The 17,350-nt window shown below is 43.5% G+C and overlaps 2 protein-coding genes and 1 long non-coding RNA gene across 5 annotated transcripts in view; 1 reads left to right on the top strand and 2 right to left on the bottom strand.

The window, feature by feature from the left end:
* Positions 1-12,669, bottom strand: part of LOC119929784 — a 52,162-nt gene extending 39,493 nt beyond the window's left edge. Inside the window, exon 1 of the long non-coding RNA XR_005451590.1 lies at positions 12,519-12,669. This is a non-coding gene — a long non-coding RNA (uncharacterized LOC119929784). The remainder of the gene's footprint in view (positions 1-12,518) is intronic.
* Positions 2,547-13,261, top strand: LOC119929783 (protein EOLA1-like). 3 transcript variants are annotated; one of them, XM_038748066.1, is made up of 4 exons: positions 2,547-2,614; positions 4,820-5,113; positions 8,473-8,651; positions 12,836-13,261. In XM_038748066.1, the coding sequence occupies exons 2-4, from the start codon at positions 4,861-4,863 to the stop codon at positions 12,836-12,838; spliced, it is 435 nt and encodes a 144-aa protein (XP_038603994.1). In that variant the 5' UTR covers positions 2,547-2,614; positions 4,820-4,860; the 3' UTR covers positions 12,839-13,261. The 3 variants fall into 3 exon arrangements, with proteins under 3 accessions (XP_038603994.1, XP_038603993.1, XP_038603992.1); XM_038748065.1 differs by lacking the exon at positions 12,836-13,261 and adding an exon at positions 9,544-9,591; XM_038748064.1 differs by lacking the exon at positions 12,836-13,261 and having other exon boundaries at positions 8,473-8,782.
* A 1,058-nt stretch (positions 13,262-14,319) lies between these two features.
* On the bottom strand, positions 14,320-16,525 carry LOC119929690 (heat shock transcription factor, Y-linked-like). Its single transcript, XM_038747910.1, has 2 exons — positions 15,899-16,525; positions 14,320-15,154 (listed from the first exon to the last, which is right to left on the bottom strand). The coding sequence occupies exons 1-2, from the start codon at positions 16,430-16,432 to the stop codon at positions 14,417-14,419; spliced, it is 1,272 nt and encodes a 423-aa protein (XP_038603838.1). The 5' UTR covers positions 16,433-16,525; the 3' UTR covers positions 14,320-14,416.
* Positions 16,526-17,350: the final 825 nt, after the last annotated feature.

Genomic DNA, 17,350 nt, shown 5'->3' with positions numbered 1-17,350 from the left:
GCTTACTGTTCATTCATTCATTCAGCCACTCACTCCATCGTATTTATTGAGTGCCTACTGTTCATTCATTCAGCCACTCACTCCATCGTATTTATTGAGCGCCTACTGTTCATTCATTCATTCAGCTATTCACTCCATCGTATTTAATGAGCACTTACTGTTCATTCATTTATTCAGCTATTCACTCCATCGTATTTAATGAGCGCTTACTGTTCATTCATTCATTCAGCCATTCACTCCATCGCATTTATTGAGTGCTTACTGTTCATTCATTCATTCAGCCATTCACTCCATCGCATTTATTGAGCGCCTACTGTTCATCCATTCAGCCATTCATTCCATCGTATTTAATGAGCGCTTACTGTTCATTCATTCATTCAGCCACTCACTCCATCGTATTTATTGAGCGCTTACTGTTCATTCATTCATTCAGCCATTCACTCCATCGTATTTATTGAGCGCCTACTGTTTTTATTCATTCATTCAGCCATTCATTCAATCATATTTATTTAGCGCTTAGTGTTCATTCATTCAGTCATATTTATTGAGCGCTTACTGTGCGCAGAACTCTGCACTAAGCGCTTTAGAGAAGCAGCGTGGCTCAGTGGAAAGAGCGCAGGCTTGGGAGTCAGAGGTCGTGGGTTCTAATCCCGCTCAGCCACTTACCAGCTGTGTGATTTTGGGAAAAATCACTAAACTTCTCTGGGCCTCAGTTCCCTCCTCTGTAAAATGGGGATGAAGACTGTGAGCCCCACGTGGGACAACCTGATTACCTTGAATCTCCCCCAGTGCTTAGAACAGTGCTTGGCACATAGTAAGCGCTTAACAAATACCAAAATTATTACTATTATTATTACAATATAACAAGCAAAAGCCCACCTCCTCCAGGAGGCCTCCCCAGACTGAGCCCCCCTTTTCCTCTGCTCCTCCTCCCCTCCCCATCGCCCCGACTCCCTCGGCCTGCTCTGCCCCCCTCCTCGCCCCACAGCACTGGTGTATATATGTACATATTTATTATTCCATTTATTTTATTAATGATGTGTATATAATCTATAATTCTATTTATTTATATCGATGCTATTCATGCCTGTCTACTTGTTTTGTGGTCTGTCTCCTCCCTTTTAGACTGGGAGTCCGTTGTTGGGTAGGGATTGTCTCTGTTGCCGAATTCATTCATTCAATCGTATTTATTCATCATCATCATCAATCGTATTTATTGAGCGCTTTCTGTGTGCAGAGCACTGTATTAAGCGCTTGGGAAGTACAAGTTGGCAACGTATAGAGACAGTCCCTACCCAACAGCGGGCTTACAGTCTAGAAGGGGGAGAGAGACAACAGAACAAAACATTAACAAAATAAAATAAATAGAATAGTAAATATGCACTAGTAAAATAGAGTAATAACTCTGCACAAACATATACAGGTGCTTTGGGGAGGGGAAGGAGGTAGGGCGGGGGGGTTGGGGACGGGGAGCCGAATTGTACTTTCCAAGCGCTTAGTACAGTGCTCTGCCCCCAGTAAGCGCTCAATAAATACGATTGAACGAATGAATGAAGCAGCGTGGGAAGCAGCGTGGTTTAGTGGAAAGAGCAAGGGCTTGGGAGTCAGAGGTCATGAGTTCTAATTCTGCTTCCGCCACTTGTCAGCTGTGTGACTTTGGGCAAGTCACTTCACTTTCTCTGGGCCTCAGTCCTCAGTAAAAATGGGGACGAAGACTGTGAGCTCCACGTGGGATAACCTGATCACTTTGTAACCGGCGGTTAGAATAGTGCTTTGCACATAGTAAGCGCTTAGTAAATGCTATTATTATTATTATTATTATTATCCCCCAGCGCTTAGAACAGTGCTTCGCACGTAGCAAGCGCTTATCAAATACCATTATCATTATTATTATTATTTTTAAATCCCTGCTCCGCCGCTTGTCAGCTGTGTGACTTTGGGCAAGTCACTTCACTTCTCTGGGCCTCAGTTCCCTCATCTGTAAAAATGGGGCGAAGACTGTCAGCTCCACGTGGGACAACCTGATCACTTTGTAACCTGCGCTTAGAGCAGTGCTTTGCACCTAGTAAGCGCTTAATAAATGCTATCAATATTATTATTATTATCCCCCAGCGCTTAGAACAGTGCTTCGCACATAGTAAGCGCTTATCAAATACCGTTATTATTATTATTATTGTTAAATCCCTGCTCCGCCGCTTGGCAGCTGTGTGACTTTGGGTAAGTCACTTCATTTCTCTGGGCCTCAGCTCCCTCCCCTGTAAAGTGGGGATGAAGACTGTGAGCCCCACGTGGGACAACCTGATCATCTTGTATCCCCCCCCCCCCCCCCCCCCCAGCGCTCAGAACAGTGCTTGGCACCTAGTAAGCGCTTCATAACTGCCATCATTATAATGACGATGCCTATCAGCGGGCCGTCGTCCGAGGCGGCGGCCCAGGGCCCCTAGGCGCCGGCCCGCCCCCCGGCCCCGGCCCCGCCCCTAGGCCCGGCCCCCGCCCCCCGGCCCCCGGCCCCCGGTCCCCGGCCGCGCGGCCCCCTCCGTTAGGTGCCGCCCCTCTCCGCCCGCTCGGTCCTTCCTTGGCCGGGCGGCGGCCGGGCCTGCCTGCTCCAAGGCGGGTAAGGCCCGCCCGGGCTCGCTATCCGCTCGCCCTCCTCCCTCTTCCTTCCTCCCCCTTCCCTCCTGCCCCCCCATTCTATCCCTCCCCCTTCCCTCCTCTTCCCTCTCCCCTTCCTCCCCCCCTTCCCTCCTCCTTCCTCTTCCTTTCTCCCTCCCCCTCCTCCTCCCTCTGCCCTCTGCCCTCTTCCTCCTCCTCCCTCTGCCCTCTCCCCTCCTCCTCCCTCTGCCCTCTGCCCTCTTCCCCCCTCCTCCTCCCTCTGCCCTCTTCCCCCCTCCTCCTCCCTCTGCCCTCTCCCCTCTTCCCTCCTCTGCCCTCTCCCCTCTTGCCTCCTCCTCCCTCTGCCCTCTCCCCTCTCCCCTCTTCCCTCCTCCTCCTTCCCCCTCTTCCTTCTTTCCCCCTTCCCTTCCCTCCTTCCTCCCTGCCCTCCTTCCCCCTCCCATCTCCTCCTTTCTCACCCCTCCCTTCCCCCTCTTCCCTCCCCATCTCCTTTCTCCCCTTCCCTCCCCCTCTCCCTTCCCCCTCTTCCCTTCTCCCCTTCCCTCCCTTCTCCCCCTCCCTCTCCCTCCCTTCTCCCCCCTCCCTCCCTCCCTTCTCCCCGCTTCTCCCCCCTCTCCCCCCTTCTCCCCCTCCCTCCTCCCCCTTCCTCCTCCTCCCCCTTCTCCCCGTCCCTCCCTCCTCCCCCTCCTCTTCCCTCCTCCTCCCCTTCCCCCTCCCTTTTCCCCCCCTCCCCTCCCATCTCCTCCCCCCTCCCCTCCCATCTCCTCCTTTCTCCCCCTCTTCCCTCCTCTTCCCTCCTTCCTTCTCCTTCCTCCTCCCTCCCCCTCCTCCTTCTCCCCCCTGCTCCCTCCTCCTCCTTCCTCCCTCCTCCCCCTCCCCCCTCCTCCTTCCTCCCTCCTCCCCCTCCCTCCTCCTCCCTCTTCCTCCTCCCTCTTCCTCCTCCCTCCTCCTCCCTCCCCCCTCTTCCTCCTCGCTCCTCCCCCCTCCTTGCTTTCCGGTCCCGCTCGTTGCCCGCCGCCGGCCCGCAAGTCTGGCCAGGCCTGCGCGGCCGACCGAGGGGCTCGCTTTCTCCCTCTCTCTCCCTCCCTCTCCTCTCTCTCTCCTCTCTCTCTCCTCTCTCTCTCCTCTCTCCCCCCCCCCCCCCCCCCCCCCGTACTGTGCTCTCCCAAGTGCTTGGAACAGCGTGGCATAGTGAGAACACGGGCTTGGGAGTCAGAGGTCGTGGGGGTTAATCCCGCCCCTGTTGCTCGTCAGCTGTGTGACCTTGGGCGAGTCACTTCACTTTTCTCAGCCTCAGTGACATCACCCATCAAATGGGGATGAAGACTGTGAGCCCCACATGGGACAACCTGATGGCCTTGTATCTACCTCAGCGCTTAGAACAGTGCTTGGCACATAGTAAGCGCTTAACAAATGCCATCATCATCATCTGTCCCCCCTCCCCAGGTCCTAGTCCGGGCTGCTGGCTGGAGAAGCAGCGTGGCCTGATGGATAGAGCCCGGGCCTGGGGGACGGAAGAACCTTGGTTCTAATCCTGCCAACACCACGTGCCTGCTGTGTGACTTTGAGCAAGTCACTCTGCTTTGGCCCTTCTGTGCCTCCATTTCCCCTCTTTTTTTAGTGCTATCTTTAAGTACTTACTATGTGCCAGGCACTGTCTTAAAGGCTGGGGTAGAGTTACCTCATCTGTAAAATGGGGATTGACTGTGAGCCCCACGTGGGACAACTTAATCACCTTGTATCCTCCCCAGCGCTTAGAACAGTGCTCTGCACATAGTAAGCGCTTAACAAATGCCATTGTTATTATTATTATTATAATCCAGTTGGACACATTTCCTGTCCCACATAGGGCACGTAGGCTTATTTTACAGAGGAGGTAACAGAGGCACAGAAGTGAAGTGACTTACCCAAGGTCACACAGCACACAAGTGATGAGGGCAGGATTAGAACCAACGTCCTTTGACTCCTAAACCCATGCTCTTCCCAGTAGGTCCAACTGTTTATTTGTAAAATAGGGGTAAAGTACCTGATCTCCCCACTTCTTATATTATTAATCCTGTGTGGGACAGGGACTGACCAATGTGATTATCTTGTGTCTATCCCAACCCTTAGCGGTACTTGGCATCTATTTTAGAAAGTTACAGAGGACATATCTAAGAGTGGGTATGCTATGCTTAGATGATCTTTTTTTATCTTCTCCAAACAGGACACCAGAAAAATGTTAAAGGAAAAGGCTACTTGAGGAAGATGAAATTTGGCTGCCTTTCTTTCCGGCAACCCTATGCAGGGTTGATTTTAAACCGAGTCAAAACCATAGAAACTCGTTGGCGTCCTTTCCTCGAAGAGCACAAGAACCACACCGTTGCTATTCATATAGCTCACAAAGACTGGGAAGATGAAGCCTGGAAAGATATTCTGGTGAACAGGCTTGGGATGGCACCCATTCAAGTACAGGCATTATTGCAAGAAGGGGAAAAATTTGGCAGAGGTGTTATTGCTGGTGAGTGATATTGACATATTATATAACCCAAAACATATATACCAACTCAGGAGCCAATAGGTAGATAATAATAATAATAATGATGGCATTTACTAAGCGCTTATTATGTGCAAAGCACTGTTCTAAGCACTGGGGTGGTTACAGGATGATCAGGTTGTCCCATGGGGGGCTCACAGTCTTAATCCCCATTTTCCAGATGAGGTAACTGAGGCCCAGAGAAGTTAAGTGACTTGCCCAAAGTCACACAGCTGACAATTGGCAGAGCCGGGGTTTGAACCTGTGACCTCTGACTCCAAAGCCCGGGCTCTTTCCACTAAGCCACGCTGCTTCTCAGTTTCTTTCAAAATGAGGATTAGGATTTGATCCTGCCAGGGGTGAATAAATTACCTCCTAAACAATCACTTGATTCACATATAGCCTAACTTTGTATCAGATACAGAATGAAACTACAGCCATTTCTGTTATAAAAGGTTTTCAGTACATAACTGGGAAGCAGCATGGCACAGTGGGCCTGGGAATCAGAAGGTCATGGATTCTAATCCCAGCTCCACCACTTATCTGCTGGGTATCTTGGGCAAGTCACTTCACTTCTTTGTGCCTCAGTTATTTCATCTGTAAAATGGGGGTTGAGGCTGTGTGCCCCACATGGGACAGGGACTGGATCCAACCCAATTTGCTTGTATCCACCCCAGCACTTAGTCCAGAGCCTGGCACTTAATAAGTGCTTAACAAATACCACAGTTATTATTATTACCATTATTATATCTCAATGGAAACTAGGAAATAGTCAACCTCACAACACAAGAAGATTCAGTGTAGCAAGAAATAGGCATGTTATGTGGTGTCTAACAAGGCGAGATGCCGCTTCAATTCCCTACTTCATCCTTACTGAGCATTCCTTCGTGTTTTTGCCAATTTACAATATTTCAGTAAAATAGCATTGAGTGTCAAGAGTGTAAAGCATACCACTAATAGTGGGCCTAACGATAATGTGGGAATTTGTATCAAAAAATGTTGGTCATGGTGGTAACTTGGAACCATCTACCCCATAATTCATTAATTGCCACTGAGTCAGTGGTTACTGTAATGTGATTTTTCCAGAACATGAAATTCTTCATGTACACAACTACATTCTTGTGGCAGAAATGCCTTTCCATGTGCCTTAGTTGAATTCTAACCCCTCTACCTTAATCTTGAATGAAAGAGACAGCAGCCTGAACCAAAGGGAATTTGAGGACAAGTTATGTCCTTCATTTTATGAAAGGCCAGATATTAAGATCACTTCCAACTCACTAGACGGACCTGAGGAAGCCAGACTGCATTTTTAAAGAATCTTTCTTGTAGTAATTTTGAAATGAATTTTGAGAGGTCGACCCTAACGTTCAGTGCCAAATAAGCATTAGCAAGTGGTTATGCTGCTTTGGATAGAAATGTTTCGGGATCCGTATACGCTCGTTCTGCATCCAGGAGCCCTGATTGACATTTAGTGATGAGAGTTGTAATGCTGTCTATTGAGACACATGCACATACACACCCCTCCCTGGGTGCAGTGCTTGGGAGCATAGAAGAGAAGCACAAAATACATTTCCTTACCCACAAGGAAAGGATGCTTCATGGACAGTTCAGCTCCATCAGCCCTATCCTCCCACCCTCTTGCCATCCCAGGGGGCTCAGAGCAGCCCCTAAAGCCTGGGCAAGCAGGAATGAGAGTAGAGCTACCTCGGGCAGATTCCCAGGACAGTCGGAAGCCTCCCGTAAAGGATCTCTTTTTATGGGAAGACGTTCCCTGTGTTCTTTTGCCCTTTAATGCTTTTCTTCCCTTCTGTATCAACTGTCTCAGAAATTACTGGTACCAAGTCTCCCTGGTGGTAGCTGACAGATGAGTCATCTAGGGCAAGCCACATTACGATGCGGGAGAAGCCTGCAAAAATTATTTTATTGCCGTTTGGTTGGTCTTGTATATTTTGTCCAGCCACTGGGCGAGTTCGCGTAAATCGATCGATGGGATTTATTGAGCGCTTATTCTGTGCAGAGCGTTGTATGTAGTGCTTGGGAACTACAGTACAACAGAGTAGGTAGTCACACTCCCTGCTTAAAATGAGCTTAGAGTCTAGAGGGGAAAACAGACATTAAAATAAAGAAATTACAGATCTGTGGGGTCGAGGGTGGGGAGGGGAGGGTGAATAATAATAATAGTTACGGTATTTGTTGGGAGCTTACTATGTGCCAAGCACTGTTCTAAGCGCTAGGGTAGATACAAGGTAGGTTGTCCCATGTGGGGCTCATAGTCTTAATCCCCATTTTATAGATGAGGTTACTGAGGCACAGAGAAGTTAAGTGGCTTGCCCAAGGTCACACAGGAGACAAGTGGCAGAGGCGGGAGTAGAACCCACGTTCAGATTGGAGTAGATGGAGGAGAGGAAAGGGAGACAGCAGGTGCAGGCAACTCGCTCAAGGAGTTTGGAGAAGCACGATAGGAGGGAGCTGTGGGGACAAGGGAAGGTTCTTTTAGGATAGGGGAGACATCAGCGTGTTTGAAACCAGAAGGGAAGAAGCCGTTACAGAGGAAGCACTTGATGATGTCAGTCACGGAGGGGAGAAAGGAGAGGGCCACTGCTTTGACAAGGTGCAAAGGGATAGGTCAGAGATGCAGGTTAGAGGGGTTAGATTTTGAGAGAAGGGAGCAGATCTCTCAAGGTATTGCTGGGAAAGATGGGATTGTTGAAGAAAGGGCAGGAGGAGAGAGGGACAGGAGAGAAGCAGGGGAGATTTTTATGGAGATCCCATCTGGTAGTTTCGATTTTCTCAATTAAGTACGTGGCCGTATCATTGGGGCAACAGATGGGGGAGGCGGGGTCCAGGATGCTTGAGAAGGGAGTTAAACTTCGAAACTACTGGTGAGGACAGTGGACATGGGAGACAATATGAATGGAGCAATAATGGTACCAGGTTGAGGAGAGGGCAGAATTAAAGCGTGCTAGAACGAACTTGATTTGGACGAGGTGGACCTGTAGTGTTAACGAATAGTAATATTTACAGTCTAGAACAGTTAAACTGTTGTCCACAATCAATCAATTGATCAGCGGTATTTATTAAAGCAGTTACTATGTTGCAGAGTACTGTACCAAGTGCTTGGGAGAGTATATTACAACAGAATTAGCAGACACATTGATGATGATGATGATGACGACGTTCCTTGCCCATATAGAGTTTACAGACTACCATCGACACCTTGACACTCATTTATTTAATAGCATATAATAGTCTTCCTGTTTTTTTAAATAACAGTGGTGTTTTAAAGCATATGGAAAACTGTTGATTTTTGTGTATCTGTGTTTGATTTCTGTATTTATGCACAGGGCTTGTTGACATTGAGGAGACATCAAAGTGTCCAGAAAATCTATCTCCTGAAGAGATTGTGGAACTTGAAAATAAAGCTGTATTGACCAACCTGGACCAAAAATACTTGACTACTGTTTCAAATCCTAGATGGCTATTGGAACCAATTCCTGCTAGAGGGGGAAAAGATATATTTCAGGTAGATATCCCAAAAGAGCTGATCCCTTTGGAGAAGTAAATAAAGTCATGCGTTGGAGAAAACCTCGGTTACTGTTCCAGATGACTTTCACTTATTCTTTTTATATGTAAGTAAAAGCAATAATTTTGGTATCTGTTAAGCCCTGGTTTTATGCCATGCACTGTATTATCACCTGGGGCAGATTTAGGATAATCAGATCCCACTTGGAGCTCACAGAGTAAGCAGGAGGAAGAACAGGTATTGAATCCCCATTTTACAGATGAGGAAACTGCGGCACAGAGAAGTTAAGTGACTTTTCCAAGGTCACACAGCAGCTCAGTGGTGGAGCCAGTATTAGAACCCAGGCCCATGGGATCTTTCCACTAAGCCTCGCTACTTCCCATAGCCACACTGCTTCCCATAAATAATTCTCAAAATTGTTATCGATCTCAGTTCACTGAACATACTATGTTAGAATTGTTCCTGAAAGCCTAAACAGTATTGAATTTGACACTTTTTAAAGAAACTAACAGTCAGTGAAGGGAATGACTATTTTACGTTACTGGAAAAAATATCTGGAATAGTTAATTCTACTCCAACTGAAAATTGTTGTTAAATATAATTTGCTATACAAAAAACTGAAAATTGTTCATAAAGGTAATTGGCAAGATTCTTTCGGTATTAAAGTTATCACTCATTTTGATTGTGTTTTTCCTGGAATGTAATAAAATAATTGCCTAAAACAATTTTTATGCTTTAGACTGTGAGCCCACTATTGGGTAGGGACTGTCTCTATTTGTTGCCAACTTGTACTTCCCAAGCGCTTAGTACAGTGCTCTGCACACAGTAAGCGCTCAATAAATATGATTGATGATTGATGATGACTCAGTTACATATTTTTCCTATCTTTAAGTTTAGAAGAACAAAAAACAGCAAACAATACTAGGAAAATCCTGGATTTGGAACTGAATTCTAAACTCATGCCATCCAATAGTGGTAAGATTTTTCACTAAAATCTAAAGAGTACTAAGTGAAAAGAAGCAGGTATTTTTATACCTTTTTAAAAAGACAAAATATAGGTTAAGCCATTACCCAACCGTAATCTCCCAGTCAGTCAAGCTCTGAGGCCTGGGAGGTTGCTTGACTTGCAGTTGACTGATGATGCCTCTTTAGACTGTGAGCCCACTGTTGGGTAGGGACTGTCTCTATATGTTGCCAACTTGTACTTCCCAAACGCTTAGTACAGTGCTCTGCACACAGTAAGCTCTCAATAAATACGATTGATGATTTTCCACAACAGTTTCGCACAAGGCAAGGCTGACCTGATGAAGTCAAAGGTGTAGCTGAAGCTGCATTCATCAGCATTGCCGGACAGCGATTATTAAAAGACATTCAAGTACTCTCTGTTGCCAAATTGTGCTTTCCAAGTGCTTAGTACGGTGCTCTGCACACAGTAAGCGCTCAGTAAATACGGTTGAATGAATTAAAGTAATAAACTGAGCATTTCAATTTGGTAACTCCATTAAAATGGGCCAAATCCTGTGGCTGAAGCTGGCGGGATGAATGGAGTAGATGAACTGCTGGCTTCGGAATCCCCAGACCATGGAGATTTCGTGTGTGGTTTTTGCGGATTGTTTCTTTTCTAGAAGGTGTTTGCAAATCATTTTGCTGGTTTTCCGAGGCCCTAGGGAAAGTCTAATTTCTTGGCACTACCGTTTTTCATTTCTGAGAAGGTCAGGTGCAGTTTGGCTGGATGTTCTTTTTTGATTCCTACTCTCCACTCTTTGAAGGAAAGGGAAATCTCTTCTAAAATTGGGGTTGTGGCAGAACTGGTTTATTTTTGTGTTAGAAAAAGAAATCCCTCATTTTTAAACAATAGTCAATCTGAATTAGATTGCTAGCACTGTATGTAAATAATGCAAAAACCCCTCCCACTCAAACTGTTCAATTTTCAATCTGCTGCAAATTCATTATGAACCAGATTTTACAATATATGGTTTAGTCATTAGTCTGTAATTTCTAATAATAGGCTCTAGTACTCCTGCTTTGGGATATATGAAATTCATTACCAGATTTCATAACCTTGCTTAATTTGCATATTTAAATAAAAGGTAGATTATCATCCTCTTTGCAGTTAGCACATTAAATACATTCAATTTAAGATAATATATGCATTTAATTTCTAATAGGCAATTAATTTCCTTTAAAATAGACTGGGCTCTTGAAATTTTCAGGCAGATTACCTTTCATATCATCTAAATGGTAATTTCAACTGATCTGCCTTGGAAAAATGAATCGTTCAAAAAGTTTATGTTACAGGTCCCAAGTATAAACCTTAATACCTATTTTTTTTAGCATTCTTTATCATCACCGGCAATTCACTCTGTGTAATATGAAAACATCCCACTCTAGACAGTAAACTCATTGCAGACTGGGAATGTGTCTGTTATATTGTACTCTCCCAAGTGCTTAGTAATAATAATAATGATAATGGCATTTGTTAAGCGCTTACTATGTGCTGGGCACTGTTCTAAGCGCTGTACAGTGCCCTGCACACAGTAAGCACTCGATAAATGCAATTGACTGTTTGTTACAGTGATGTCATAAAGTGACTCCCGTGAGTGGAGGGATGGCTAAATAATCTTATTTAGACGTAATATAAATTGCATTTAACACTTTATGCCACCTTCCCTCTCTCTCTTCCATGAAATAGTCTTGCTCATTTTACTTTAATTTTTTAATTAGCAAAGGCTAGTTATCAATGTGTCAGTATTTAGCACTATTAATTTAAAAGTTAAGCAATGCTCAGTTACAAAGTGTGGATTTGATCCCTTTGGGGTCTATTTATTTATTTTATTTGTACATATCTATTCTATTTATTTTATTTTGTTAGTATGGTTTTGTTCTCTGTCTCCCCCTTTTAGACTGTGAGCCCACTGTTGGGTAGGGACTGTCTCTGTATGTTGCCAATTTGTACTTCCCAAGCGCTTAGTACAGTGCTCTGCACATAGTAAGCGCTCAATAAATACGATTGATGATGATGATGATGATGACAGAGAAGAGACTATGTACTTATAGTACCAGGAAAGGTTAGTTTAGATTGAAGGCAAGTATTGTGTGACTTGCTTCTGTTGGATTCCCCCAAGCACTTTGTACAGTGTTCAGCGCTCAGAAATCCAATTGGTGATCAATAGGGTGCTCTGCTAGGCCCTTAGGAACATCTGATAAAAGTAAAAGATGCAGTCTCTGCAAAAGAAGCAGTCTCTTATGAGAACCAGGATGGCCTAATCAATCAATCAATCAATCGTATTTATTGAGCACTTACTGTGTGCAGAGCACTGTACTACGCGCTTGGGAAGTACAAGTTGGCAACATATAGAGACAGTCCCTACCCAACAGCGGGCTCACAGTCTAAAAGGGGGAGACGGAGAACAAAACCAAACATACTAACAAAATGAAATAGAATAGATATGTACAAGTAAAATAAATAAATAAATAGAGTAATAAATATGTACAAACATATATACATATATACAGGATGTGTTCTAATGGATAGAACACAGGCCTGGGAGACGGAAGGACCTAGTTTCTAGTCCCTCCTCTCCCACTCGTCTGCTGTATGACCTTGGGCAAATCACTTCACTGCTCAGTGCCTCAGTTACCTCATCTGTTAAATGGGGATTAAGACTCTGAGCCCCATGTGGGACATGAACTGTGTCCCACCTGGTTAGCTTGTATCTACTCCAGCACTTAGAATAGTGCTTGGCACATAGGAAGTGCTTAAAAAAATACCATAAAAAAGACACAAAATGCAAATACACAGTCGATAAGAGTAAGAGCATTGATGCAAATGAAAAACAGCAGAGTGAAATAAACGGATATACTTACGATTATACTGATTTTGTCACCGAGCACGTGGGAATGTTTGAACACCCTACCAACTTCTCCACATCTGGGTCCAGAGCCTATGGTTTATTGAAATGCAATGGCAGCATGTGTAGCAAATTATATGCCTGCCTTGAAGCCATGCGGACATCTGCTAACGGATGTGAGCACATCTCAAAAAAGCATCCACATTTAACCCTGTGTTTGCAGTCCTGAATTTATACCCTTCTATGACATCATAGTTGCTTTTACTTTTTAAGAACTTACCTGAGAGAATGTGATTTTTCACAAATTAATATAGAGGTATTTTTTTTTACAAGTAATTACCAACACTTTGAGAGAGGCCTGTTCCTTGGATTTCATCCATTGTGCTTACTCCTCAAGCCGAGCAACCTTCAGAGAGGATCTCATTTTGCTGTTTTTATTCAGAGAAAACACCCAGTGATTTCAAAATTTCTCCATATTTCGGTGGGCTTTGCACCTGAGTGAAAATGTCAGGAACAACTTATTGTGTAGTGAACTCATCTCAAGTAACAAAGCCATGACTATGAGGATATTTTAATTACTTCTATTTCCTACCATGATAAATTAATTTCAAAAATATGATTTTGAGCATTGGCTACTTTTCACATACTTGGTTTTAGGCAATGTTTCTGAAATTTGGTGATTCTAAAGAACATTTTAATGTGGGTTTGCAGGGTTTTTGAACAATGTTTAAGATTTGGAACCTCATTTTTATTAGTACCATTTACATCTCTAGGATGTCATTAATTTACTTGAAAATTCGTTTCTGCAGATTTATTTTTAAAGGTAAATTGTTTAGACCTCATGCCTGACAAAAAATAAAACCTATTTTTTGATCTCTACTTTTAAATACTTCATCTACATGTTAAAATGAGCTAATTTTAGATGAATTGGGATTTTCTAGGAGTTTCCTTCGAAAACGTTTTCATTTGTAGATGCTTTTGGAAAATTCCAATTGTTGTATGAACTTGTCTTCCAAAACTTCTACCTTCTTTATAATTTAAGTGAATGAGACCAGTCTTTTCTGTTTTTGGTCTGTTGATTTTATTGGTCTTTTATCCTCAATGAGATTTAAGTCTATTGTGACTATACCTTAGCTAGGTGTAGAATATGCTTCCCATGAATTTATGAACTTGTAAGCTTTTCCTTGTGATCATAAATGTGAATCGCTGTAAGTGGAATCATACATTAGATCATGTTGCAAGTCCAATATCATGAGTGACTGAAAATCACATTTACAGGACGAAAAGGTTAACAAACTCGCTTTCTGATATGGGACCTTGAAAGCACATCATTTGCCCATTATAAGCTTTCTTGGAGACAGCGCACATGAATGAAAATTAGAAAATTCAGGAAAAAGATCACCTGACTCAGAACTTTCATGTAGTACAAAACAAAAACAGCAAAACAGTGAAAGGTACTTGGGTGACCTGCCGAAGCTTAGCATTTTATAGGTTTTCTTCAAATCCCGCAGTTCACCCAGGAGAGGGTGAACCGAGAGACCTGGGTTCAAGTCCTAGTTCTGCCTGTATCATAAACCCCAAGCATTAGAATATATTCCTCTGCCTAGGTGTTCAATGCTGAAGTTTCAGGACTCGGGGTCATCTGTTTCTCCCGTCGAGACTTCATCGACATCATCAGGTTAACACCAGGCACTTGATTTTTTTTTTTTTAACATCTGGCATCATATTGGATTATAAAAGTTACCATAGGTTCATTAAAATTAATTCTTAACCAGAAAAAACAAAGCTAGCATCTTAAAGAGCTGAAAAGACAGAAAACATGTGAATAATTATCTTTATTCTGCCAGTAAAATTGCAGGTGTTCGTAATTTCAGTGTACAGACATTTTTAAAATATCTGTGGAATCCTGCATATTCACTGCCCTGAGGAGGGAGGCCCTTCAGTGGGTGGCGTTGGAACATTACTTGCGGAACAACTGCAGTTAGGGCAGTGGTAGTTGGATGGAGTTTGGTGATGACGGGAAGGAGCCCTTGACATTGAGATGGCAGACGCAGCGGCTAGCATATGCATCGACAACCACGGGTTGCAGAACGGCAGCAGGCTGGCTAGATGAGCTTGCAGAGACGCTAACTCCGGGTACGCGGTTGGGAAAGTTGGAAGTCCCATCGTAGGCCCAAAAGGACTATTTCGCACAGGAGGCACAACACGATAAAGGGAAGCAGCAGATGTTGCCGTTGCGTCTATTTCACGAGCATTAGCTTGAGCGTGGCAACTTTGCTGGGGTAGATGAATAGGGGCCAGCTGCTTATGGGTCGCGTTTTGCTCTGAGACCGTGATTTCCAATGGTCTCACTGAGGTTGCTGGCAGAGCAGAAAACCCACTTACTGGAGGAGTGGCGCTGATTTGTCGCCTGAGTGCAAACTTCACAGATTTTTGCCCGTCCTCATTTGGTGATGCAAAAAACATATTCTTCTCGATGGCCTCAATTGGTGAAGCTATGTTCTGACCATTTGGATTTTCAGTGGTCCTGGGGCACTCTTGAACAAATGAGAAATAAACTGGAGAGGCGTTCTTAATGCCTACTCTTCTCTTCATCCTTACAAGTAGGTGAGGACAGCCTCTTTTAAAATTGGGATTGTGGTAGAACTGTAACTAAACACAGAATTATTCAGTTAGGAAAAATAATCGCTTTGCAATAAATTGATTTATAATTGAACGGACCTATTTTGAAAATGTCAGAGGGAAATGCTTTAAAACAAAACATTTAAAACATACTGAACCAAGTGGAAATTTTGGGCAACTGCCTTAATTTTCAAGTTAATTAACAACTCAGGATTCAGTACAGTGCTTTGTCCATAGTAAGCACACAAATATTGATGATGATTAGAAAACCCTTGGTTAACCAGCAGCACATGACGAACACCGTAAAAATTAGTGGTTAATTATTTTCTTGGTTAAACTACTTTCAGTACATTCTGGATTTTAGTAATCAAGGTGTGGAATAACCAAATCAATCAATCAACAGTACTGAGAGCTTACTGCATGCAGAGCCCTGTACTAAGTGCTTAGAAGAATACAGTATAATAGGGTTGGAAGACACATTTCCTGCCTACAAGAAGCTTACAGCCTACAGGATGCATTAAGGATGAAAAAGTGTCCATTAATGTTTTGCTATAGTTGTCTCAGAAAGTCACACTATAACCTAATCAAAATAAATGCTCATTAAAATTTCATTTTCCATGTATTTCATTCTTTTCCAGACACCTTCACCTGATTTTAAAAGTTGCAGCCATAAAAATATTATATACACAGTATATATAATGCTATATTTTGTATTCTAAGGAAATGTGAGCAGTTGTCACATTTTGTTTCATCACGTAATGCATCTGTGGTTACCTTGTTCATTGCGGAGACTTCTTTTTCTTCTGCTAGAAAATCAGCGAGAGAGGCAGATCTCTGAAACTCGTATCGTATCTTACTAAATCCATAAAGATTAAGTTGACGGATGAAACTTTTCATACAATCCGTTTCAAAAATTCTGAAAGGGCCTTTGCTTTCCAGTACCTCTTTTTTAAACAGTTCCTCATCTATCACTATACAATTTCCATCGTTATTCCACCAAATTGACTGAAATTGATCACTTTCAGTTATCTTCCAAAGTTTTTTTGGAAAGGTGAAGGAGAAAAAGTCATTATTGTCCGATTCATCATCAGTCCAAGTATACCGGCGTTTTTTTGCCAAAGGTCCTTCGGCCAAAGGCTGAAAGACATTTTCTTCAATCACAGATGTCAAGTCACAGTCACCGGCTGATGTTTGATTGCACTCAGGTGAAAGTTTTGAACTACCGCAGGTCTCTAAATCGGTTGTTCTGGCTTGAGGAGAAGTATCCCGATTTTCTGATGACAAACTGTCCAACTCAAATTCATCCATTCTAATTTATTCTTTTCAGCTTCAGCCTCAGCGACTGAGCTTTGTGCATTTGAACGCTGAGTAAAAGTACTCCTTACGGTGAAAATGGATAAAAGTTCCAGAACACAATGATAGTGCTCATGCTGTGACATCATAAAATGCCTGGTTTCCCAGTGATATAACAATAACCAGCCCAAATAAGTTACTAAAGTGACAAGTCTTTCTTGTACTTGTCAAAATAGAACGCAGTGATATGAATTTTCACATTTTAAAACTGTAGGCCCCCAGTAGGCAATACTTTTGATTGATAGGAATTTAGAGCAGGAACTGAGGAATCAATCATATTTATTGAGCACTTGTGTGTAGCTTGAGAGAGTACAAGACAGGGAAAGAACTTGTGGAGAGCCTTAAAGCCAGTGGTCAGGAGTTTTTGCTTGTTACCAAAGCAAATGGAGAGCCATTAGAAGTTTCTGAGGGGATATGCATGAGCAGAGTGACATTTTAGGAAGACAATCAATGTTGGAGTGAACCACCGTGACAGATTCAGGAATCTAACTGGGAGATGAGAGCTTGAACAAGGTGGAAAAGGAAGAGGTGAATCTGAAAAAAAAAAAAAAAACATTGTGGAGAAAGAACTGGCGGGATTTTTTTAGCTACAAACTCAATGTGTGGTTTAGAGGTGGGAGTCAAAGATGCACCCAAACCTGTGGATTTCCAGGACAGGGAGGGTAAATGGTTTTTAACAGGAATGAGGACATTAGGAGGGAAGATGTTTAGTTTTTAGACATTCAACAGAAGATGCAAGTAGAGATGTCTTGGAGGCAAGAAGAAATATGAGATTATACAACAAGGGAGATACATGGCGAGGGAGGTGAATTTGAGGTCATGCAACTACTGGAGATAGTGGAGAGTGCCTTTAGAAAAAATGCACAAAAGATT

This window comes from Tachyglossus aculeatus, chromosome 6 (genome assembly GCF_015852505.1).
Source record: "Tachyglossus aculeatus isolate mTacAcu1 chromosome 6, mTacAcu1.pri, whole genome shotgun sequence".
NCBI lineage: Eukaryota > Metazoa > Chordata > Mammalia > Monotremata > Tachyglossidae > Tachyglossus > Tachyglossus aculeatus.
This window is presented reverse-complemented; position numbering and strand designations above follow the sequence as displayed.